The sequence below is a fragment of the Fundulus heteroclitus genome, chromosome 19 (assembly GCF_011125445.2).
Source record: "Fundulus heteroclitus isolate FHET01 chromosome 19, MU-UCD_Fhet_4.1, whole genome shotgun sequence".
Classification (NCBI taxonomy): Eukaryota; Metazoa; Chordata; class Actinopteri; order Cyprinodontiformes; family Fundulidae; genus Fundulus; species Fundulus heteroclitus.
Window position 1 is genome coordinate 15,799,988 of NC_046379.1, and position 26,217 is coordinate 15,826,204.

Here is a 26,217-nt window from a genome sequence, read left to right on the forward strand (position 1 = left end):
TGCCTTCTAAAGCAGATTACAGATAAACTGATGAATGGTGAATAGTAGGACTTGTGCAGTGGGTCGGGTAATTGCTGCAGTTAATTTAGCATATTTATGAAAAGCCCGTTTTATCGCAGAAGGTTAACCTCACACTGAGCATTTTGTAAAATGCCACCTTTGCGTTAAGTACAGCAATTTTCTGGTGGGGAAAAGGTCTCAAGGTCATTTTTACACAATCTTTTATAGATCACCCAGAGTCTTGGGTGGAGGAGAAGGGGCTCTTGTCTTCTCAGCTCCTTCTGCGTTGACTCCGTTTTCCATTTTCTGTCAGATTCCACCACACGTCTGTGTAAAATGTGGGGTTATTTAAACAATAATACATGATTTGCAGGGAGAAAGACCTAAAGCTTTCCAGTACCTCTACCGTACCCTACAGGTTTATATCTGTGATGGTAGGAGAGAAAAAGTGTTTTCCGGGCAGCAACAACTAGTTGGACTCTAGATGGCACCTAAAGGTTGATCATGGGAGCGAGACAAACTCTCTTTTCCTCATCCAGCCTCGTTTGACGTTATTTTAAACACTTATATTATTGTCTCAGCTGTAGCTCTGACCAGTAGTCATCAGATCAACATACCGTAGTGCTCCCTCTCTTGCATGTTTTCCCCTCTTTCCCATTTTGCAGAGTTGCCAGGAGAAATGGACACCACAACAGAAAGCCATGAGCTGTCATGAGCTATGATCTTAACACATCATAAAAAAAAAAAAAAAAAAAAAAAGCTTCAGTGACTTTATTTAACAGGAATTGTTAGGGGAACCCCCCGTCGCCACCAATAACTGTCAGATTTTTATGAAGGGAGGTTTTGCTACAGCAATAAAAGATGATTTGTGAAAATGTGATGGGTGTTCTGTTTACTTGCCAGATTTTCCTTCCTGCAATTGTTACTTTGGTGTTGCATATCTCTTAAATGTCCTGATGACGAGCGTAATGAAGGGCTGGATCAAACACGACAGTTTTAGTACACCTCTATCATCTCCCTGGTGGCTTTGGATTGGCTAATTACGCCACCAATTAGCTCCCCAGGTTGTAATTTAGAGATGCAGATTTAGTTTTTCTTTCTCTCTCTCTCACACACACAACCTCTCTATTGTCTCTGCTGTGACCTCCACCCTGTCCCCCTCTCCTCGTTCTCTTGTTTCCAGGCCAAAGCCAGCGGGAAAAAGCTCCAGAAAGTCACGTTAACGGTCTCGCCTCGCGGGATCATCCTTTACGACAGTGCCTCAAACCAGCTGATAGAAAACATCTCCATATACAGGTCAGTCGTGCTGTCAAAGCGGGCTCGACCCGATCACCCTGAACTAAAGCAAAGTTCTGCTTCCCGTCTGGGTCTCATCGATCACTCTGTGGATGTGTGGTATATCTGTGTGTTGCCCTCGCAGCCGTTCGTTCTCATCAATCTTAACTCCCCTGGGCGCGCTGCAGCAGCTGGAAGTCTGGGCTTTCAGCCCCCAGGTGTCACAGAGGGACACATCTGTCTTTTCTCGTTAAAAACCGTACCTGCCTCAGCCTGCGAGCTCGGTTCATGAACTGATGAGCCCAGTTTGAATCCCTTTTCGCTTAAATCCACTTTTATGGGTCTGCCTATCAAGAAGAGACGGGACTTTTCCATCATCTTTTCAGGGATGGCTGCACTCATGGTAAAAGTTTTAGCTTTCTGAAGTTGTTTACTGGCTGTACTTCTTTCCTTTCTCAGCCTACTTGGGTTGAGTCAAATCCACACCGAAAGTGTTTTTTTTTTATCTATCATAAACCAATGGAAACTCATTCCGCTGTTTTGGCTTACACAAAGGTTATTAGAAAAAGGGAAGATAAAGAGTGTGAAACTAGTCAGAAAATGGTCAGCTGGAGTGTTTCAGTGACCTGAAGTTAAGAAGAAGTTCAGAATACTCGAAAATGAAAAGGCTTCGTTTGTGGAAATAAAAGAAACCCAACTATAATGTGACTCTCAGGCATATAAATTAGCTGAGATGTGTCACAAGACTTCAGAACATAGTTGCCTGTATTTATGGGTTATCTTCCTGCCTTTCTATCAAGTTAGTTGTACAAATATAGAGAAGTACTTGGAAATTAACAATTAAAAAATAGGTTTCTGATCAGTGAGCGCCCGCCTCCTAAGCCTGCAAGGTCAACCAAGAGTCATCTATTTTTAATTTTAGCAAGCTGTTTGAAACAAAGTGTGAGGAAGCACAGAGATGTCGGTAGCTGCTGAAAACTAACGTGGCAAAGCAATTTTTTTCGTTATTTTTCTGGTTATTTGCGGTTAACAGGAAGGACTTTCTGGTCTGGATTTGTGGGGAATACACCCTGACAGTGCTGTATGAGTGATGCTAAGCTGCTTCCACTGATGAAGCCCCCGCTGTTTCAACCTCTGAGTCTGCAAATCTATGTGCTCAATCTCCAATTGCGGCTAATGGCTTTATGAGCTTCAGCTTCAGCACCTTATGTTGTTTCCGAAGTACCAAATTCTTCTTGTTTGCTCAGAAATGCGGCCCTTTTTAAATGCAATTCAAAGCAGATTGTGTAAGGGTGAGTCCAGCGGTGACTTCATGATGTGGCAGAAACTTAAAACAGCTGCTCAGAGTTAAACGCAGTTTTACTTCTTGCACATCTGCTCAGGAAAAAAAAAAATCGTTTCCTGGACTTCAGGTCTGCCCAGCGCCCTCTCACTCGAATATTTCCTCAGATTCTTCTCTTTGCGTCAATGTTTTTGTGTATCGGTTAACGTAATCCTGGCCGATGGACGGCGAAGACGATGCTGGGCGCTTCAAGAAGGGCAAAGAGAGGACAGATGGCAGAAATTCATTAAAGTCTTCATCGTTTTGCTGGGCCTCCCCGCCCAGTCACTGTGCTCATGGCTTTGGTATTAAGTAATGACATCATGCTGAAATGATGGAGAAAAGCTATTTGGAGGCCATTACTGCCTGATTTAAAGGCTCACTCTGCACCTGAGACTGGCAAGCAGGAGTGATTACCCACACATGACAGGAATGGCACCTCAGGATGCTCTTCTGCCTCCCTACAAACACACTTTCTGTGCGCATGAGACTTCCTGTACTACTAAAAGCAAGGTCCAAACCTAAACTATGACCTCTTACTTATTGCGGGCGCACATGATGATCCCGCTTTCTCTGTCATTGTATTAAAGTGTTTGCGTATGTGTTTCTGTTTGTTCCAGAATATCATATTGCACTGCAGACAAGATGCACGACAAGGTGTTTGCCTACATCGTCCAGAGCCAGCACAACGAGACTCTGGAGTGTCACGCCTTCCTCTGCTCAAAGAGAAAAATGGCGAGTAACTAAGTCTGCGCTTTAACTACACCCTGTTTCATCCAGCATGAACCAGCGCACCTCAATGAATTAGAAGCATAGAAAACGTGTCTTTATTTCAGTAATTCAATGTTCAATAGAAGTTAACTCATATTATTTAGTCATTACACACTGAGTGATGCATTTCAGGTGCTTAATGCTGTGAAATTTATTGACAACATCTAATGAAAACCCTAAATTCACTTTCTCAGAAAATTTGAATTCTGCATAAAACCAAAACAGTTTTTAAAATGTTGGGCTAAAATATAAAAATAAAATACCTTGTTTTATGTGCAACACCTGTTTTAAGCAGATCTGTAATTTAACAATAACTGAACTAATTAAAACAAAAACAGTGAACAATAGAGAGCAGTTTTAGCAGCAATAAAACATATTAGCACCAATAACCTCTTGTATAACAGCAGAGACACTTGAATTAAAAGTGCTAAGATGAGAACAAATTATTTAAAAACAGTTTGTAACAGGATAAAACAGCAGTAGGTAGTGGATGGAGCAGGATTGGGCAATTCTTGGTAGCTCCTCAGATCAACACCGACTCCATTCATCCTCGAGACTTTTTAACTGTGGGTCCCTAAAGAGATGCAAAATGTACTTTCATTTGAATAAAGGACTTTGAACCACGGAGCAACAGCCCAGCCCGTTTCCCCTTTAGCCCAGATAATCCACAGCTGACATTTTCTCAGTGCAAGACTGGTTTAACTCGAGGAATGTGGCCCATGTCCTGGACACGCCTGCGTGGGGTGGCTCTTTAACGGTGGACTCCAGCTGCACTCCACACCTTGTAAATCTCCCCAATACCCTTCAACGGTCTTTTCTTCCCAGTCCTCTGAGGGATGAGATTATGCCTGCGGGCATAATTGTTCTGCTGCACTTTTTCCTTCGGATCAACTTTCTATTAAAATGCATGGATACAGCTTTCTGTCCACAGCCAGCTTCTTTATCAATGACATTTTGGGCTCTGACCGTCCCTGTGGACGTTGTCAGAGACTTTCTGATGAGCAACTGTCAAGTCACCTGTGCTTCCTATGATTTTGATGGTATTAGTATAACATTTCTCTATTAAAAACTACCTTTTTATTAAATATTCAAACTTGTTGAGAAACTCTGTGTCAAGATCATCAAAATGAACAGAAATCAAAATGTGAAATGCATCACTCTCTGTAATAAATGCATGTAGTATAAGGTTCCTTTTTTAATTTAATCACTGAAATGATCTTTTCAGTGAAGTTTTACCCTGACTAGATGCCAGCTGTATTCTGCATCTTTGGAACATCTGTCTGTAAAGCCATGGTGTGATGGTCTTCTTACTGTCAACACTGAAACCTTGTTCCTGAAATTAACCAAACTGCCCTTCGAGGCCTCGCTGGGTGTGAGCTTTCTGAAATGTTAATCTGTTGTGCATGGAGACAGGAAATGATGTGGACAGAGTCGTAAATATTGAGGAGGTGGTTTTAGCTGCGTTGCCAACATAGAGAATACCCAGAGCTCTTTCGCTGCTACATACTCATACTTTAATTTCTATTCATGCAAAAACAAATAAATGTGAAGTAATAAGAAGGAGAGAAGGTGGTTGAGGAAGCTGTGATTATTTTTTTTTCCCCCCCCTCTTGGCATTCTCACGTCCCTGGAGGTTTTCTGAATGACGGAGCCGCTCCCTCTTCTTCCTTCCTCTCAGTAATTTAGTCGTGGCCGAACGGCCACGTATCCTCCCCAGTTTCATAAACAACTGGTCATGGAACCCACTGGTTTCTCTTCCCTCTCTTAAAGTATCTTAGATTTGTGGTCACTTCCCGTTTGTGTCGGAGCGACGGCTCCTGTCTTCCTGCCAATGAGATGCCGGCGTGTGTGTGACTCCCACCTGACTGACGTCTCTCTCTCTCCCCTAACAGGCCCAGGCCGTAACCCTGACGGTGGCTCAGGCTTTCAGGGTGGCGTTCGAGTTCTGGCAAGCCGCCAAGGAAGGTAAGGCACTAAAGACGAGCGAAAGCTCTCCATTAGTCCGCACATCATCCTCCTTCATCTTCCTCCTTTATCCCCGAGGTTGCCATGTCAACACAGAAACGTACATTTTCCCATTTCTCCCTGATTGCGACCTCGACACCTTCTTGAAGGGTTCGTGTGAGATACTGACAAACAGCGAGGCTGGTTTTCACTCGTTTGCAGAGAAAATGCTTCATTGGGTAAATCAAACCATCAGTAAAGTACAGAGAGACCTGCCTTCAGCTGAGCGATGGCGAGCTGAAGCAACCATGGAAAGCCTGGACGGCTCTGGGGGGAAAGAAGGAAGAGGCATGGTTCACGCTTCCTTTTTAGAACATTTTCTAGTAGGTAAAAATCCACAAAAATAAAAAGCTACTAACTCTGAATTCGGAGTAGCTGGAATACTAAATTATATTCGGCACTAGCGGTGGATTCCACCATGTTAAACAGGTCCACCTTCTTTCACTGCTAAGGTTTTATCTAGTGGGACATAATATTTATGACCTAGCCTTTAACAGGTTCTAACACAGATTCCTGGTCATTTATACAATTAAAATAAAAAAAAATTAAACTGTATGTTGGGGGAAAAAAACAAAAATAACCCCTATGATTCAACAGCTTGAAGAAGCTTCTGCAGCAGTGATAATTATCTGTACGGTAGTTGCTTTCCGTATGGCTTTATCTGCGTCTATCGTGGGACGTGGAGCAATCTTTCTGCACCGTGTTCTGCTGCGTTGCTTCAGTCCATTGAGCTTTGCAGGTGTTCATATGATCACCGCTTTCTCAAGAGCTCCACCACAGCATTTCGTCGAGGCTGCAGTCTGGCGTTTGGCTGATTACGACACCCCGTTCGCTTTTTTTAAGCCGTTCCTGTTCTAGTTCTGCTGTTGTTTGTTGTCATTGTCTTGTTGGTTGGTGAGCCAGATTCAGGCAAGCTTCACCTTGTGACCCTATTACCAGTGTACTTTGGGATACAGACCATAGCAATGTTCCCTAGTCCTGAGGCTGTAAAGAAAAAAAGCCCAAATAATTACTCCTCCACCACCTTGCTTAATACTTGGTATGAAGAGTTTGGGCTTAAATGCTGGTTTTGGGATTCTTAAAGCATGGCGGTGCTCATTAGGCTGAGACATCTCTACTTTTGTTACAAAGAACATTGTTTTTATTTCAGGTAATAGTTTAGTTTTTTTTCTGGACAACATACTGACCAACCAAACATGTTTTGCTTAAGCTAGTTTAAGATTTCAGCCTTCACATGAGCAATAATACAATAGAAGGCTTAAAAAGCCATCAAACTGAACAACGGAGCCGATCATTCATAAAAACAAAGCTGCTCGTCCCTTACAAACTTCTTCAGACTGGATCTAGAGATGTCAGTGAGGGATCATTTTTAATCCTGGCAGTAATCATCGGGTCTCTTTTTACCAGAAAAGTCCTACCTACCTAATCTCCACCTGTATCTGCTGGATGCCACACAAGTTACTCAACCAATACTTCCAAGTGGAACCAAAAGCTTACGAGTACCAGATGAGCCGTAACATCTTCCAGAAGTCTTGTGACTGATTCAGATCCAACTTGGCTCCAATTTAAGTCATTTTGTTAGATTTTTGGAGAGAAGATGCTTTTTCTCCTTTCAGCCGTGCTGGTTTGCTACTCGTCTAGAGAGCAGATTGAGCATTTATGGCCTGCAGGAACGTTCACCGATTGGCATCTGTCTTTAGAATGATTCACTTTGAAATGGTGTTGTAAACAAACCGACTGATGAACATCAAACATCACTTTTCTAAGCTCATTGCTGGTGTCTTTTTCTCTTTTTCTTTCACGTAAAGCTTTTCTGCTTTGGCGTCTTTGATTCAGGGGATTTTTTTTATCCTGCTGTGTCAGAGCCTACGACTGAAAGAGGACATCTGTTGTTCTTTTATTCTTATCGGTGTATTAATTGTCTATCAGACGGTCAGAATCTGGTTTATCTGGACTTTTGAACCATTTTGAAAACATCCACGGTTTCAAAAATCCCAAAACCGGGCAAATCTGGACATTTCAAACGGGGAAGTTGTGATGTTTTAGCGAGCGAAGGATGTGAGGGAATTAAGTGCAGCCTGAGGCAGATGAGTGGGAACGTGGATTTTTCTCTCCACTGCGTCCTTAAACACACACTTCTTCCTCCTTATTATTCATTCATGTGTGTGTTTTATGTCGTCCTGGCTCGCACTTTGATATTTCTGAGCATTTTAACATCACACTTTAACATAACTAAATGTGCGCGTGTGTCTTTGAAGGAGGAGGGTGGCTAACACAAGCAGCCCAGTCCTTTTTTAAAGCTCAGCAGAGCATGTGTGTGTAATTTACTGCATGTATGGCTCCCATGTAAATGAGCAGTTCTTGCCACATAATATTAGTTTCTGCATCGCCACTCCTACCCCCACCCCCCCCCCCCCCCCCACCCCCTGCCACCCTGCTCATTTTTTTAAACGTGTGTTGCCTTGTTGGGGGTCTTTTGAATTCAGTGATCATCCATTCGCTGCCCGCTTTGTTTTGCACCTGCCGCCTCATCGTGGAGTCGCTCTGGTTTCTCTCGTCGGTCCTTACTCTGAGGACTGAAGAGAGAAAGAGAGGGGGAGCAACAGAGGAGGGCGTGGGGGCAAGAAAGCATGAAAGGGCGGCGCGCGGAGGGCTGTGGGGAGAAGGGAAAATGATTGTGCGCTTGTGTCAGTGGAAGCTCAGCCCCCATGACACATTCAATGTCTGTCATGGATGCCGTCTCACACGAAAGGCTTATTTATGCAGTCCTTCAGAGACGCATGTCTGCACCGATCAAAATGCAACATTTCTGCTGGTTTTTTCCTTCTGTTGCGTTAATTTTGGATTTGAACGTTGCTTTTAATGAGGGGGGTATTTATTTTTGATGCTTTTACACCAGGGCCAAGGATTCTTCGCCTCATACCTTTCTTTATTTTCCTCCTCTCTGGTATAATACTGGGGGAAAAAAAGAGAATTTAATGTAACCTCACTCTCTTTCTCTGCTAACTTTATCCCTCTCCTCATCCTTGAGACTTCAGGAGAGGCAAAATCAAATTTATTTCTAAACAAAGTTTCTTCTGAAACTGTCTCCCAAAGTAATCTTCTGAGTCGGGACCCCTCAGGATTAAGGCAGGCAGGAAGATGAGATCCACCGTCTGGTTTTCTTGTTTCGTGGAAGGACTCTTCCTGCACCACCCACTGTGGTTCTCCTCAGTACAACACACATGCCTGACCCACATTCCTCTGTATATTACGTCTCCCAACTTGTTTTCTAAAGCTTTGCTCATAGAATATTCGCTGTAAACCTCGCCGCAGCAGGCTGGGAGCTGGGAAATATGTTTACATCGGCTTCATGTTTAGTAGGAGCAGGAGTCGGCTTCAAGGCGCCTGGGGAACCTTTTTTTTGTTGCCCTCTCTCATCGCTAAGCTACCAGGACTCATGGGAAATTGGGATTTTTAAAAATAGATGATGGGTGGTGATGAAATAAAAAATAACTATTTGCGTGCTGTAGCTCTGCAGGACCATTACTGACAGTAAGACATCAAACCCTTCGAGGTAGGGCTGGATCTCTAGACTTATATCAGGGTTTGGTACCACTTTCTTGGTCACGGTTTCATACGGATATAAAAAATACTTTTTTTTTTTCAACTAGCTTGCACACCATGTAGCAGAAACATAAACCATCCGTGTTAGTGAGGTGGCACTGAGATTGCAAGCTATGAACTGTGAGCAGCATTTCTAAACTGGTAAAATAAAAACATTTAAAAAGTTTTCAGTACCATGAGGACCATATACAAAAATCTTGTTAAACATTGGTTTAATTTAATCTGACCTTGATGGCATGTCAAAGGAAAATCTGTGGAGAACGGTGTAATTTAAAATGGCTATAAAATGTGAAACGCCTCCCTGGGACACTGTTTGACTACTAATCAAACAGTCTCTTAAGAATAACGGTGAATTGGGGCCTTTTTATGCCATTTATTAGACTCTATGAGGCGTTGCACAGCAGTTATTGTAACCTGCAGATTAGTAGTTAAAAATACCCTTGATTCAAGGATGTAGAATAAATACATACATTGCTTGTCGCATACATTCTATTATATGACCATTGGGATTTCCATATTCTTAAAGCTGCACCCTGCCAGTTAAAGGCAAGCCATTGGATGTCCAGACACCAGTTTGTCATTATTAACAAGAATCTGTGTATCAGCTGGGTGCAGAAGTTTAGATACCTTAATTTACTAGTTTTGTGTTGTGGCACTCAACAGAGAGCAACACAAACACATCTGGATGAGATCAGTGATCATGTGTCAGGAATGCTTTGTTCACACAGGACTGATGACTGTACCGTGATGGTTTGGGATAAATACCCTTAGTCCTATATACTAAGGGTGTAGCCCTTAGTTTGCAGGATCTCACGATGAAACACACTCTTGTGTTTTGTTTGCAAAATTTTGATCTGCTTTACTAAAATGGTAGGAGGAATCATAAGTTAATGAAATCAAAGATGACTAAATTATGTGTCCAGTGTGAGTAAATTGCCTTATGATGATTTTTGTTTTTAAACCCATCAACACAAGAAAAATGCACAATCTAAAAGAAATTAAAAAGCTGACCAGACTACACTGTTGAGGGAATTTTTGTAGCTATCATGGTGTATTTTGTTAACATAGGCATTAGAAGACAACTTAAAATAGGATGTCCCACCTTTTTTATCCAGGGGATAATTAGTAATCCGTTCTCTCTTTAAATACTTCCAATCAGCCATGTTTTTATGATCACTTATTAATAGTTATTCAGGCATTTTAGGGTCTTTAATGTTTTTCTTTGGACTTATGGCTACGTTTTGCTATCATTTTCTCTCTAGTACAAGAGCAATTCTCCTTCTGTCTTGGTCTTTTTCCACTTTCCTAAGTTTAAGCACAGATTGGACAGCACTATATCCTGTTAAGCTAAAAGGACAAAACATGTAAAAGGAAAACAGAGAAATTAAAGCTGCTGGTGCACGGTTTCCTATCCCACCATGTATGATGGCGTGATGAAAAACGTGTCTTACATGGGTTTTAACAAGAGGATATGAAGGAGATGTATTTGGGGAACATCAGGTTTTCTCACATCTCTGAAGTTTTTCTGTTGCTTTTGATGTATTTCTGTTTATAGTAGTGCACATATATTTAGATTAAGGGTGTGGATTTACAGTTTTCTGCATTCAGAATGAAGTTTGACCTTAGCCAGATCAGTTGAGCTTTTAGAAAATAAAGGTTAGTTTAGAATAGATTTCCCCTAAGTGGTCATATAAGTATTAGTCAAATCAATCAGAAAGTAGGTAATGGTTTCAGTTTCACTCTCGGTTTAGGCATCCGAGATGCTGAGGTTAGTAAATCTCTGAGTGCAGAAAGATTGTGCACAAAATGTAACATGAGCGACTTTATTATTGAGTGATTGGTGCAGTATTGCTGCACTTGCATCAGTCATAGACTACTTTTGCACATCTGCGGTATACATTGCGTGTGACTGCCACCTTTTTCACACGTCCACAAAAAAACCCTACGCACTTGCATACCCAACATAAAACTATATTAGTCTGGACTCACATAAACGTTTCACCTTTAGTTCTTTAAATAGAGAAATGTAGAAGAGCTGGTGCCATATTGTTTCCCCTGCCAGACTGTGGGAGCAAAAACAATGCATGATCTGTCATGAAGTCAGCGCGGTGGATTGTTGGGCAAATGCATTGTCCAGCTTTGTCCTATGAATAGCCCTTTGTCCTCTGGAGGAGAAGTCTCGACCTTTGCTGATCCATCAGTGCCATTCAGACCAGCCATTCTGTCGAAGGCTGATAAATTTAGACTCTGAACTGCTTCGCACAGGGAGGTGTTACAGTAGCGCCGCTGTACAGGAAGTCTAGTGAAGGGTGACTTGCACTTTCTTGAAAACTGCCTCAGCAGGATGCCACGAGTAAGGCTCCCTGTCCCTGTGACCCAGATGTGCTGATGCTCTGTGTCTGTGCAGCAGAACCTTCTGCTGATTTGTTTACGCCCTTGCTTCCCAGTGTGAAAGTATTCAGACCCCTAAAGCTTTTTCTCATTTTCTCACATTACTACCACACTATTTATGTATTTATGTATTTATGGAGGGGGCTAGGACAGGAAAGGCTGCAAGTTCCCTGGTTTGAGTCCTGCAGACTGCCATTCGGGGTCCCTGAGCAACCCTTAGCTGCAGAACGTTCCTGGAGGCCGCACAGTGGCAGCCCACTGCTTCCTAGAAAGGGGATGGGTTAAATGCATGACACGAGTTTCACCAGAAAGTATGTCGCAATGACAAATTAATGACAAATTAATCTTTTATAGGGATTTATGCAATAGACCAACACAAAGCAGTGTTGTAGTACTCGAGTCCGAGACTCGAACTCGAGTCCGAGTCATTAGCTAAATTTAGAGACTCGTGACTTGACTTGGACTTGAGCACTGATGACTCGAACTTGGACTCGGACTCCTACATTCAGATCATTCTGACTCGGAAATTGAGAAAAAGACTCAACTTTTTTTTATATCATTAGGCTATAATTTTAATATGTCATTAGAATATTATTTGGTGTATGATTTTATTATCTAAATTATTAGTGCAATGTGGTGGAGTGTGGATTTTTTTTAAGTTTAAAAACATGTAGGCTATGCTTACTTTAGTGCGGAACTTGGACACGACTTGGATCAATAAGGACTCGACTCGGACTTGAGTCGGATTTTTTTTAATGACTTGGACTTGACTCGGAATTGAACACTGGAGACTCGAACCTGGACCCGGACTCGAGGCATAGTGACTTTACTACAACACTGATACAAAGTAGTGCATAGTTGTGAAGTGGAGGAACAATGTTGCAGGGTTTTCCAAAATTGTTTTTCGAAAAATAACGTTCTGTAAAGTGTGGCCTGCATGTCAAAATATGATAAAGATCAGAGTGTGTGTACTTTGTTGCAAGGCACTCTGTTATTGTTGTTTTCAGCTGCTAGGAAAATAACAATACAGCGAGCAACAAAGTTCACCGTTGCACTGACTACTTCCTCTTTGCGTGAAATTGTCGTTGACAGAGAAGGAGAAAAGAGTAAAGTCGGGTTCAGACGTCGAAGGAGCCAGCAACTCTCAGTCGGACAGCTCGACCAGCCTGGGCAGCCTGAAGGGAGGAGGTGAGTCCTGTCGCCCGTCATCACATCTTTCTCACCGTCACAGCAATCATATCCTCAGGGGCAAGGAAGAGTGTTCGGCCACTTGTTAAAAGCCTGACCTACATCGGAGCAGCGGGTCAGCTGGATTCTCACACTAAAAACGTCATTAATCTGAACAGGAAGTGACAGTTTAAGGTGCTCATGTTTGATGATAATCGTCCCTTTAATTTGGAAGCATTAAAGCCCCTCGGCCGTGTTGTGATCCACTGGAATAAATCCGGCCTCGGTAAATCCCGCGCCGTTCTGCGATAACGGCTATTATAATTATAATGCAGTGGAGCCCGGTTTATTTAAAAGGACGAATAACCCTGTGTTTGATCCGAATTAGTAAGATGATGCGCTCATAACATGCTGACTTCGACTCATCCAGATAAAAGGACGGCGTTTTTATTCCTCTAAATTACCTGCCGAGCAGAGTACGTTCACAGAGGACCGTGTTAGTGGTAACGCCTGAATTTTGTGAAACTCTGAAAACATCCTCTCTGTAGCTCTGCAGCTTCATCCTCTGCTCAGCCAGCTGGGCTCCAGCCAGAGAGGGATCTCTTTTCTAAATCCACCCTGATACCACATGTGACCATGAATGTGAAATGTTTCACAACATTTTTGGGGATGATCCCCTGAGAAGCAAGTCTCGGACTCGTTTTTTTTTTTTTTTTTTTTGGAAACGCAGACGCTCTTTGTTAACACATTTGGACTTGTTGGGTCATTGAGCTGCCAGAGGAAAGGAATTTCCTCAAGGCAAATTGGCATAATTGTACAGTGGGAGGAAGATTTTGAGCGCTTTCTGAAAAAAAAAAAGGCAAAAGCAAACCTCCTCTCAAATAGAGGTTGGAGAGTGCAGAGCTTTTTTTATCTGAAGGTTCGCACAACCTCCGCTGTGGCTGATCAAATAGCACGTCACGGATCAGGGGCGTTGCTGAAAGGTGACTCAGCTTTATTGGTGTGACATGATATCTTCAGCTCTCGCTCTCTGAACCACTTCTCTTACTGTGACTCTAAATTATGGCACATCCTGTGTTCGCCTAAGCGCTGGGGGATTTCTCCTGCTGGACTATCATCTTCCTTACTGAATATTTGCCTCTACACAAAGCTGAAAGTCGAGCTACAACTAACATTTGCGTTGCGTATCAGTATAGCGTTTTTACCTTTTTAATAAAATTGTTTTGTATGGAAGTTGAAAAATATGTTTGTTTTCCCAGATACTAAAGAAACGTCCTTAAATATCCTTTAAATGGGACAAACATGAAACTTTTACTATCATTTGCCAGTTTTCTGCTTGATTTTCGGCATCTGAAACAATTAGATTCCCAAAGAATGTCTTCCAAGGCGATTTACGAGGCAAACTGGTTCAATCACCTGAACATAAGTCAGTACACATGTATGTACAAATGTATACAATGTATATGCACATATATACGCGTAGGTACGTATGTATGTAGGCGCATAGATATATGTATATATTTAAGTATATAGATATGTTTATATATATATATATATATATATATATATATATATATATATATATATATATATATATATATATATATATATATATATATATATATATATATATATAGACCACTAGGAATGTAAATGAGACATCATATGCCCATTCCTATTTCCTTTTTTGTATTTTTTGGTATTCTTTTTGATCCATTGTATATATGAAGATTCACTGTATATAACTGAATGCACCTTCCCTACTCTGCACCTTCTTGTATGAGCCGATGTGACGAGTGAATTTCTCCATTGTGAGATCAATAAAGACTATCTTATCTTAATCCACGTCTAGTTAAATCCAATGATTAAGCCTAGCCAGTCGCATCCAGGTATCGTCCTTGGATCAACCCATTATGCTGGAAAAGAAAAGAAAAACAACAGTGAAGAGAAACCACTGCCTTTGAATTGATGGAAACCTTCGATAGAGCCAGGTTTAGTGGACACGTTTCCTACTCCGGGCCCAATGGACCAGCAGACCAGACTTAATAGCATTAATAACTCTGTAATTGGCACTATCCAGGAAAACAACAGCTACACGCAGACGAACTAGACCAGTGGTACTTTCTATAAGAATAAAGCCAAGGAAACTACTGATTGTTAATGGCAGCAATAGCTTCATCAATGGTTCTTTCCAAACAAGAGTCACACAACTAAGCCCAGAAAACACTATGAAAGCAGGGAAAGGACAGTGTGCTAATGGCAGCAGTAGTATTTATCAGCTGTTCAGGAGGGAGCACAGGCTAAATACTGATACACTGGGTCAGGCACACTTTCTATGGGGCGAGGCAAAGCACACATAGTTATGTGTAGTCAGTGAGAATGCTATACAGCATTCTCACTTATTGTTTTCCTGTTTTTCTTTATTATTATTATTATTATTATTATTCCGTACGTTTTTGTGCGTCTAACTACTCCTGCATACTTCAACCGATTTCAACGATTTTCGTACCAAAACGTTCGGCTCGTTCTCGACATTACTGCTATGTCTCATGGTTATGGTACCTTTTATACTTTTTGAAGTATTTGTACTTTTTGTGCGTTTTTTGCTCCCATTGAAATGAATGCAAATTCCTTCAAATTTTTCTAATTCTTCAAATTCCTTCTAGTTCTTCTGATACAACTGATGCCAATACTATTACTACAACAGATACTACTACTACTACTACTACTAGTACTACTGATACTACTACCACTACTACTACTACTACTACTACTACTACTACTTCTACTACTAATGATACTACTGCTGCTACTGCTACTACTACTGATGCTACTGCTGATACTACAACAACTACTACTGATACTACTACTATTACTACTACTAATACAACAACTACTACTACTAGTACTACTGATACTACTACTACTACTACTACTACTACTACTACTACTGATACTACTACTACTACTACCAATGATACTACTGCTGCTACTGCTACTACAACAACTACTACTGCTACTACAACTATTACTACTACTAATACAACTACTACTAGTAGTAGTACTACTGATACTACTACTACTACTACTAATAGTACTACTGCTACAAAATTCCTTCAAATTCTTTAAAAACTGATACTACTACTACTACTGATACTACTACTGATACTACTACTATTACTACTACTAATACAACAACTACTTTTACTAGTACTACTGATACTACTACTACTACTACTACTACTACTACAAATTCCTTCAAATTCTTCAAATTCCTTCAAATTCTTTAAAAACTGATACTACTACTACTACTGATACTACTCCTACGACTACTGATACTACTACTATTACTAATACAACAACTAAAACTACTAGTACTACTGATACTACTACTACTACTACTACAAATTACTTCAAATTCTTCAAATTCCTTCAAATTCTTTAAAAACTGATACAACTACTACTACTACTGATACTACTACTACTGATACTACTACTACTACTTCTTCTACTACTACTTCTACTACTACTACTACAACTACTACTACTGAATACTACTACTACTATTACTACTACTACTGATACTACTGCTACTACTACTACAAATTGTTCAAATTTTTCAATTTCTTCAAATTTTTCAAATTCTTAAATGTTTTTCAGCTTTTTTCTCTTCTGCATGAAACGTCTGCATCTTCTCCTCAAATCATTTTGCAGATTAGCATTCTCACTCGCTGTTGCGTAGGAACAGCTTTTTCTAGTGATCATTTGGCATAGTTGTTCTTTCTTTTTTATTTCCACAATCTACATAACACCCAGGACTGTACACCTTACCTCTTAATTCTACTTTTTCTTTCTTTTACCCTGAGAGAAATTGGCTCCTCTCTTTATATTCGTTTGACAAGTTATAGGCAGATCCCAGAGCTCATTTGTAAAAATGGCTCCGTTTTTATCAGGTCAACAGTGCAGCAGATTGCTCCTCTTCCCAGATCTTTTCTCTGAAGTTCTGATTACCACCAACCCTGAAGAGATGATGCATGCTCCCTGCTACCTGCACGCTGCTCATAATTTTGAATTAATCGTTTCTTTTCTCAACTTGAAAAGAACGTGTGTGAGTTTTCCTTCTGACTGCATGCAACAGGGCCAGTTAAAATGTTTTTTTCAAGCTGCTCTTTAGGAACTGCTAGTATTTTAGTAATTTAAATAGAAATGTTATATTTCTTTACTAAAGAGACATTTTGTGTTAAAATCACTCTACTCATGTTATTTACTTGATTAAAGATATAGCTGCACATTTCAGCTGATGCAAGCTGTTAGAATTGATTAGAGTTGATTTGTACAGTCTTGAGGTGAAAAGTGTCGGTGCGGCCTCTGAAATTGTTAGATTTTTCTCCGACTGCAAACGCCCACTTACCCGATGTTGTTTCAGCACCTCTTGCCAGTGAAAAAGGCATTTTTTTCCTGAAGGCACACCAATCTGACTGCAGGATTAACTATCCAGGGTTCTTGTTGATTATTTTTGTGTTTTTACTAGTTTATGATTATTTTTGTGTTTTTATTTTTGTTTTAAAGAAAAAAATATTGTTTACATTTACATCATTTTTTGTCATTCTATTATCTGAAGGATATTAATTGGAATTTCTTATAAACTGCTTTTTTTCTGTAATTGTAATTTAAGTGCTTATTTACTGTCTTTGTCAATATGCATTTATAATTGACCAACCACATCAGAACCTCAGTTTTCCCCCCATCTCATTGATTTGCTTTGAATTTTGAGTCAAATGCACACTCATACAAAAATCCAAAAAGAATACTTTCAAGTCTTTTTGCCAGTTTTTAAACTACCTTTGGTTCTTTAACTTGTTCCAAAATAATTTAGTTTGAGGAAACACAATAAATATATCCCAGATCTCAAGCTTCAGACTTAGACTTAGACTTAAACAACAAAATGACAACTTTATTGTCATTTTGTATGTACAGAGTGCATATAGAACGGAATTTCATTGCATACAGCATACCACAGTGTAAGTGATTGCAGGTGGAATAAGCAGCATTACAATATAAAGTGCAGTTTCATCCTAAAGAACCAGCATCTAATATAGAGCATTCTGGTCTAGATTTGACAAGTTCTAACTTTAGTTCAATTGAAGCTGATCCAAGTTGCTCCAGATAGCAAAAAAAAAAAAGCTGTGAAATGATTATGAGTCCAAACAGCATCGTGTTATTTGCTTATCATGTAAAACCCAACCTGGTGAAAAGCTTTTCCTGAATTTTTAATCCAGAGTGTTGCAAAAACAAAAGTCTAGAAACTTGAGTCTGGAACAGCATGAAATTTGTCAATGGAAAATTTGTAGGAAGTTAACATCTTGACTAAAGAACTGCTGCAACACATTGCTAAGCATGACTCGGCTGGTTGCAGTGAAAGAAATTTGTGCTTTACTGAGCAACTTCAACTTACAATATATAACAATCTAAAAGGGAGAAATGATGCTGCAAAGTTAAACATTCCTCAGTTACCACGATGTCCTGCAGCAGCAGGTGTCAGTGCTGAGGATTAGGAGATGCTGTGGCTGGACAGATTGCCTTTCATGTTGGATTGCATTGGTGTAGATATAAAAAAAAAAAAAGCCCAGACCTTTGCAACAGCACTGGAGCAAGAATAGTGTTAATACCCATTAATCATCGGGTACGCTATTAAAAACCAACCCCACTGCAGACGTCATGGAAGTTTGACATGAAAGTCAGAAGGGGACTTTCTGCAGCCTACAACCCACAGATGGTTGAGTTAATGAGTTTGTTGCATTGCTGGTTGAGTTTATGAGTTTGTTGCATTGCTGGTTGAGTTAATGAGTTTGTTGCATTGCTGGTTGAGTTAATGAGTTTGTTGCATTGCTGGTTGAGTTAATGAGTTTGTTGCATTGCTGGTTGAGTTAATGAGTTTGTTGCATTGCTGGTTGAGTTAATGAGTTTGTTGCGTCGCTGGCTGAATGATTCTTTACCCGCCGGCCTCTGATATCTGCTCTTTGGAGCTGTCACATAACTCGGGTCCTGATCGTACGCAGTAAACGGATCCTGTTTCTGTGTTCGCAGACGTAGCCACGGGGACTCTCCTGGAGTTCGCAGAAGGAGCCAAAGCAATGCAGGCCCACTCAGGAACAAAGCAGACTGAATCGGATCCCTTCACGGTGCATAATCACGCGGCGGAAAACAACAATACCGTTTGGGTAAGACAAAAGTGGTGTGGGCCAGCACGCTCGGCTGCTCAGGCTCGATAAGACTGGGAGAGAAGAATGCCACGTGGAAATACTGATTAAATGCTACCAAGTAATGTACTGTACTTGTTCTATTGGGGGGTGGACATAGTTGTGCTGCAGCCACATTGAGGTGGACAATAGCCTATTGAACAGAAGCAGCCTTATCTAATGCATATATGGCAGAAGAGGGAGCAGAGCTTTCTATAACAGGGAGAGAAGACAAATCCTGGCCTCATGGATGTTTTCACAGGAAGACCTTTTGTTCCTCTAACATCTGTGTGTGTTTTGTCTGGCAGGAGCTGGAGGACGGTCTGGACGAGGCGTTTTCAAGGTGAGGAGAGCTGTGATTTTTTTTTTTTTAGCTTAAAGTGTGGACTAAACAGCCACAAAGACTTCTGTTCGGGGAGTGGCAGTATTCAGTTCGGGCTTGCCTGATAAAATAGTAAAACGCAGACTCTCCCTGAGCTCAGTTCAACTCCAGCAGTCAGGAGAGGCTCATTTTAAGGGCGCTGGTGTAGCCGACGTCTGACCTCAGTCGTTTTGCTTTTGTAGGCCCTGTTTAAAGGCCACGCAGTGATTTTTATGTTGAAATGACAAAACTCTCCTTCTCTGTTTGGGAAAAATAATCCTAAAGTAGCTGCAGCTAAATATTTTTAAGTGTTATTGTTATATAATAACAAGAAGCTGGTAAGATTCAGTGCTAACATTAAGACAATTGGATGGAAAACCCAGGGTTTACCGCAGTTAACTCTTCAGTTTAGTCTTTCTCTAATGAGCACTTTAAGATGAGCTTTACTGGTCTGTTTGTTTTTAATATTAGTGCTTTTATTTCTTCTTGTCCTGCTAAAGACAATTAGATCCTCAGTATTTGTAATCAGACTCTGAGAGGTTTGCTATCAGATGATTATTTATCTCCACACACTGTAATTACATGTTGACGTCGTTAGTCTCCAGCTCTTTGATTAATGAAGATGCTCACAGACTAAGCAGCGATGGAGCTGCACATTAGGCCGGCTTGATGGACTCTGATTGTATTTGTTGATGTTGAGCTCAAATGGGGATGAAAGATTAAAGGCAGGCTGAGTTTGGTGTATTTGATTTCTTTCTGTCTTAACATAGCAGAGATTATTTAGGAGGCAACATTCTGCATCAAGTTCAGAGTTTAAATACTTCCCTCCACATCCGTTCAGATAAGATCTGGCTGCATTTTGAGTCTTTGCTGCCATCTGCTGGTGGAATCTGCAAATTAACTTGGCAGATAAAATTAATGAAGAGCTTCACAAAAGTATAGGCCTTAAACTTCCTCACCGTTTTACATTAAAACCGCAATTATTGCTGTGTTTTAATCTCATTTTTAATGATAACAACACAAAGCAGAACACAGCTGTGAAGTAAAAGGAAATTTAACATTGCCACAAGAATCCCATTTGTGCTCAGGTCTGCCCCTTTGACTGGGATTATTCTAACACATAGAGATGTTTAGATGTGAACCGTACCGCTGTAGGCCTGGCTGTGCTTGCAGGTCTGTTGTCCTGCTGGAGGGTGACGCTCCACCCTAGACTCGTGTCTACAGCACCTAACAGGTTTTCCTTCAGGTGTTTAGTTTGAGCCACCTCTCCATGAACTCTGACCAGGTCCTCTGTTTCTGCTGAAAAAAAGCGCCCCCCCCCCCCCCCCCCCCCACACACACACCCCACAGCAAGATGCCGTCGTCCTCTGCTTCGCCATATTTTTCATTTTGCTTGTTGGCCAAAAAGTTTAATTCTTGATTCATCAGACAAGAGCACCTTCTACTCCATGTCTGCTGTGCCCCATGGAAAACTGCTAACCACACTTCTCATGGCTTTCTTTTAACAATGGCGTCCATCCAACGATCCCTGCCATTTGTACCTAAAGCTTGTGGATTCACAAAGAACGGTTCTTTTTAGACAGACTCTCACAGTTAAGCTGTGGGTTTTTGAAGCTCCTCCCAAGTTATTGTAGTCCTCTTGGCTGCATCTGTGATAAATGTTCTCCTTTTGAGGTGGACAGCCACAGTTTTGGTAGGTTTCCTGCTGCTCTTCCCATTTTCAGATGATAGATTGAAGCTCTGGTTGTTGTCCTATTTCAATTTATAACAATAACACCAAACTGCATCCACAAGAAAAATGCAACCTTTTTTACAACTTAATAAAAATGCGGTTCAGAGGAGCTGTAAGCTGAATTGTTGCCTGACTTGTGATGTTTCCTTTGCACCCCTTCAGCCGCAGTCTGGATAGCTTTGAATCCTACTCAGGTAACGATAATCACGAATCATCCCCTCCTCATCAACCCACCGCTCAAGCCTGCTCATCTGTGTTCAGCGTGTAGTTTTATGTTACTCATTAATTAGTTTACACCTTTAACATAGTCAACTCGGACCTAAAGAACGTTCAGTCACTGTAGCCACGTCTTCATCACCAATGTTTTTCTGCATCACATCAATCACTGTTGCATCTTTGACATGTGGTGTGTTCACATGATGAAATGAGCATTTTATGTGTCACAGTATAGAATTAACTCTGCTGTGATCGGTTTGTTTAGGAAACGATTTGCACCTTTCACTGTGAATCGACCATCCGAAGCAGAAAGGCCGTTTTTAGAATACGGTGCAAAAGTCTTCAGTCATTCTTTCTTTCTTTATATTTGTCTTCCAAGCAGCAAAACCTTCTTGTAATTTTTTTAAGTGCCTCACATCTGTAGTTCTCCAAACTCTCTAAACGTGCTTTTTGGAGCTACGTAAAAGTGCTAAATCAGCTTTTGTGTTGGAGTTTCTGTTGCTTACAGTTTAAGGTCCATGAAGACAGCATTGTTTCTGGCTCTCTCTACAGTTTTAAATGTTTTTAAGTCTAGCGGAGTGTCGGTCTCTAAACTGGATTAAAAACAGTGTCATCTGTTTTTTGAGGATGAGCCCAAGCACTGTTTGTCATGGAGAGCTGCACTTACTCATGTGGCTCACTAGACTTTGTTCCCTATCCCCTTACCAAAATGTAGACGTCTTTATTTTTTTTAAATCAAAAAAAGGCTTTCCACAACCACTTTTTTTATCTAAACGGCATCGTTTTTATCTTTTGATTTGCAATCCAATAACTACAATAATAATCAAACCCACTTTCATTTGGGTTTTGAGTTCAACACTTGGAACATTCATTTTAAAACTAATAAAGGGTTATTTCACTGCTTTGTTGGCAGCCAGATACTTATTGAAGAAGTTTTGTTTTAACTGGACTGTGGTTCTTAAACTGGGTCTGATTTAGAGGTCAAAGGTTTGTCATTTTGGGTCATTTTTATTTTTAAATGTTTACAAACAGAGCAAAATGGCAAACTTCATGAACGGGAATCTGGAGTAAAATAATTCAGTTCAGGTCTGATAAGTTTAAGTTTTTACCGGTTTTTATATGGAGCTAATTTAAATAGGTTTAGATGTCCTTTACTATTCTGTGTAACCATAAGTCAACCTCAGCATCTCATTATTTTGTGATTAGAGGGAGATGTAGATGATAAAACCCAACGATGTGTTTAGCTATTCTGTAAATTGGTAATATTGTAAGAGGAGCATGTAGATGCTGAATTCAAGAGGCACAAGAAGGGAACCCTGAGGAACTCCATCACTGAGTGGTCTTTGTTTGCTTGAATTTATATTTCTCAAATGACACAAAATAGTAGTCCCAATATAATTTTTCACATTTGAATTCATTTAAAATGGTACCTGACAGTATCAGGTGCCATCAATCAGTTTCATGATCAACAGTATCAGATGCAACGCACAGATCAAGTAATATCAACACAGGTTTTTGATGTGTCACTGTTAAGGCTCCTATTATTTTAGAAGAATACAAGAAGGTGTAGCTTATTGGAAGCCATATAGAAAGAGATAAGGAATGATTAAAAAAAATTGCACTATATTTTCATCAACACCTTAAGTAAACATTGTATCTGCCATTTTACATGAACTTTAAGCCAAGTTTTAAAACAGATGTGTCTTGTTTTGTTTTTGCAGACTCGCTGAGTCTCGCACTAACCCCCAGGTCCTGGACATTGGGGTAAACCCTCAGGACTTGAACAACGACGAGTGCCTCTCCTCGGGCAAATGGGACCAAGACGAGACAGACTCACCTGCACAAAAAGAGACGTTTGAGTTCTAACGGGAAGCCTTTGCCAAGAAGAACAAGAAGGGGAGGAAAAAAAAAAGGAGGGCAAATGGTGGTAAAACGGCTACAGATGCTGATGTGAGACCAGCACAGGTGCCCACCTTCTCCCTGGTGCCACGTCCTCTAAACGTCTCTGTCTAAGGATCTCTGACGCGTCTGAATCCACACGAGCAGAGAAGGAAAACACGAGCTGACTGCTCGCTCAACAGGCCAAAGCAATACAAACCATTCAAACCCCTTTTTTATTTTAACGAAAAAAAACATGCAGCCCATTCATGTTTTGTTCCAGTCAGTCTGGTCTTGTGTTTTTTTGTTTACCCATTCACCTTCACTGTGTGTACTGTGATACAGAACGCTTGTGAGAGCTATTACGAGCTCAACAAGTGTGTTACAGATCAGATGCTAACTCACCCGTTCCCCTGCGGGGTTCAGCAGCAAGTTACTACCTATATGTGTGTCACAACTCCAGCGTTTTGTTGGTCAACAAAAGCTTTAAAGTATGTGTCAGAACAAAGTGACAATCCTATTTTTTACTATTGCAAAAAACTATTTTTGCATTCGGCGGTTCTTCATCGGCAAAAGCACAGGATTCATGTCGGACAATTAAGTGTCAAGCATTGAACTCATTTATGCTTTCACACTAATCCCTTTTCCTCCTGAACTTGGGAGGAAAAAAAAGATTTAACAGCTCCGAATTGCCAAGCTAAAGTTGTGATGAGGATTGATCGTAATAATTGATCATAATTCTCACTCAGGCTCCAGGCTCGGTCAAGAAAAGGAGCTAGCTACCAGTTTCTTTACCTAATATGATCTCATTTGTTTATTTAAACTCTCAGATTCAGACTTGTTAAACAGACATCTGTCGATATATGTTACAGTGACATTCAAAGTTTACCGTTTTTCATTTTCCACCAACAAGGACTCTTCCCAGTGTTATTTTTGGTGTTTGTTTTTGCATTAATTTAAATTGCATACATTTTAATAAAAATGTTATAATCTTGCAGTTTGTCCACGGTGTATGCATTCATAATCTTAATTAGTCAATTATTTTGAATTCAGCATTTTGGCAAGATGGATAAAGCTGCTGAGATCCGCAGCTCAGGTGGGAGAATCTGCTGACGTGACTCTGTTGCATGGCCTATATGCGACTCAAGATGTGGAGAAGTAACCCTGAATGCAGCATCACCATTTTATAGTATTGTAGGGCTGTTGATCCTGTTGATGATCCAAGCTTCAGCTGTCAGACAGCCTCACTCCAGCATACTTAAAGGAGTTATTGGTTGCTTCAATAACTGGAAGGTTATGTCTGCAAAACATCAGTTCTCCGCTACCATGCTCTGCAGTTTGACATTTATAAGGGTTTAGTTTCAGTGGATTATGGCTGAACATATTTACTTTGGTCCTATCCGTCTAAAGGACGTTCTTCCAGTAGTCCTGCGGTTCAGTCTATGCAAACATACTCTAACTCATGCTGCTATGTTCTGTTACACAGAGGATGGTTTAAGTTGACAGCCTTTCCAAACAAATCATGCTTGTTCAAAGTTTTTGCTAATTGCCCAGTTGTGACTTGTCCCACTGACGCGCTAACTGAGGCCTGCGGAGCCGGAGGCGAAGCTTCTGTGTGATCTATCATTTCTCTGAGCACAGCACGCTCTGACCTGGAGCTGAATTTACAGGAATGTCCACCCTTCAGGAGCACAGCGGTCCTTAATATCGTCCGCATTGTAAAATGAACCTAAGATGTATCCTGGTTTTGAGTTGATTTTTCCCCAGGTGGTGCAGCAGTTTAATACCTTTGTCTGTAGTTGCCTGTTTGGTTCTTTGAGAAACCAACCTGTAGTGTTGAACATTATTAAAATGTTGCATCAGACAATATATGCCTATTAATTTAAAATGGGTATATACTGTATTCATGATGTTCAAGCTGTGCCTGTTATAAATTACTACAAAAGCAGCCGACAGCTTCATGTGCTGGGGCTGCACAACATGCCCTTTTTCTCCACTTGTTCACCTGCCTCACCAAAATGCCTGCATGCCACTGACTCCAACTTTTATGGAAATGGTCACACTGATGATGGTGATTTAATCAAGTGCATTAGCAGCTATTAGCTGCTAGTTTTCCTTTAATGAATTAACAAACTGTTAGTATTTTTTTGGGATTTATCCCCCCCACCCAGAAAAAAAAGCTCAGTATGGTATTCTCTCTGCTTGTATTTTTATTGGTTTTTGCTTTTGTTGTTTCTCCAATGATCGTGCGTTTTATTAGGACACTGTTTCTACCAGCCGTATTTTAAAATCATTTTCTGTTTTGCTTAATACCGTGAATGGTTTTGTTGTTTCTTAGTTTAAAAATGTCTGCTTCCAGCTCTATCTAAACACATCCATAGATTGCATTTAATTCATCCGAATACGTTTTAAAAGTTTAAAAGTATGCAGCTTGCGTGGTCGTTTCTAGAGGATCAGTCAAAGAATTTCATCTATTGTTTAGTCATATGATCGTGGCTTTATTATAATTTATTAAATTACCGCATCACAATGTTTATGCATAATCCACGCAGTCTGAATTGAATCCCCCTAGTTGCTTAGTTGCTGTGTGGCTGATCAAACACTAGGTGGCAGCCTTGTTGCAGAAGTCGCACAGACACAAGTTTGGTATAACTGCGCGATAATATAACATATATATAAAATAGTTATGAATTACTAATAAGATCCCTGATCATTTACATGAACTATAAAAGTTTTGAAATGTTATATTTCTTTCAGTTATTTGCTGAACTGTGCACGTGCTTTGTAGGCTATTACGTCATTGGTCGCATGATAATGGCAGCCTCACCTTTTCCTGTTGATTGTAATCTTGCATCAGCAGAAATAACATCCCTCTAAGAAGGTGCATCCTTTAAAGGGATTTTTCTTTTACAAAATAAAAGTACAAATATAATTTCCAGGACACGGAGAAAAAAAGTGTTATTCCAAGTGTTAGATGGTAGCTTTATGGATTCAAACTCATTAGCCCTATTACAATTTTGGATTGGATATCTGAACCTTAAAACGTTTAATTTAGAGGGTTTTTTCCTCCATGTTAAAACAAACAGGCTTTTATTCTGGAAATCAAATTTCAGGATCATGTATCAAGGAAAAGACGTGTGTGTATTGGCGGAGCAATATAACATCTATGGGCAGAACAGCATGGTCGAAATGGCGGGAGCATCGAGAGGAACAGCGCTCTTGTTTTGTACGTACAGTGCTTAGTTTTGAGCTTTAG

At 40.5% G+C, this 26,217-nt stretch overlaps 1 protein-coding gene across 2 annotated transcripts in view; it reads left to right on the forward strand.

Moving 5' to 3' along the window:
• Window positions 1–23,955, forward strand: part of ldlrap1b (low density lipoprotein receptor adaptor protein 1b) — a 45,068-nt gene extending 21,113 nt beyond the window's left edge. Inside the window, exons 3-10 of one of the 2 annotated variants that reach the window (XM_012862094.3) lie at window positions 1,184–1,296; window positions 3,217–3,331; window positions 5,260–5,332; window positions 12,461–12,556; window positions 18,623–18,756; window positions 19,083–19,117; window positions 21,030–21,061; window positions 22,805–23,955. In XM_012862094.3, coding sequence (XP_012717548.1) covers window positions 1,184–1,296; window positions 3,217–3,331; window positions 5,260–5,332; window positions 12,461–12,556; window positions 18,623–18,756; window positions 19,083–19,117; window positions 21,030–21,061; window positions 22,805–22,851 — 645 coding nt within the window. In that variant the 3' untranslated portion in view covers window positions 22,852–23,955. The remainder of the gene's footprint in view (window positions 1–1,183; window positions 1,297–3,216; window positions 3,332–5,259; window positions 5,333–12,460; window positions 12,557–18,622; window positions 18,757–19,082; window positions 19,118–21,029; window positions 21,062–22,804) is intronic. The other variant, XM_012862093.3, reaches the window with a different exon arrangement.
• The last annotated feature ends 2,262 nt before the right edge of the window (window positions 23,956–26,217 follow it).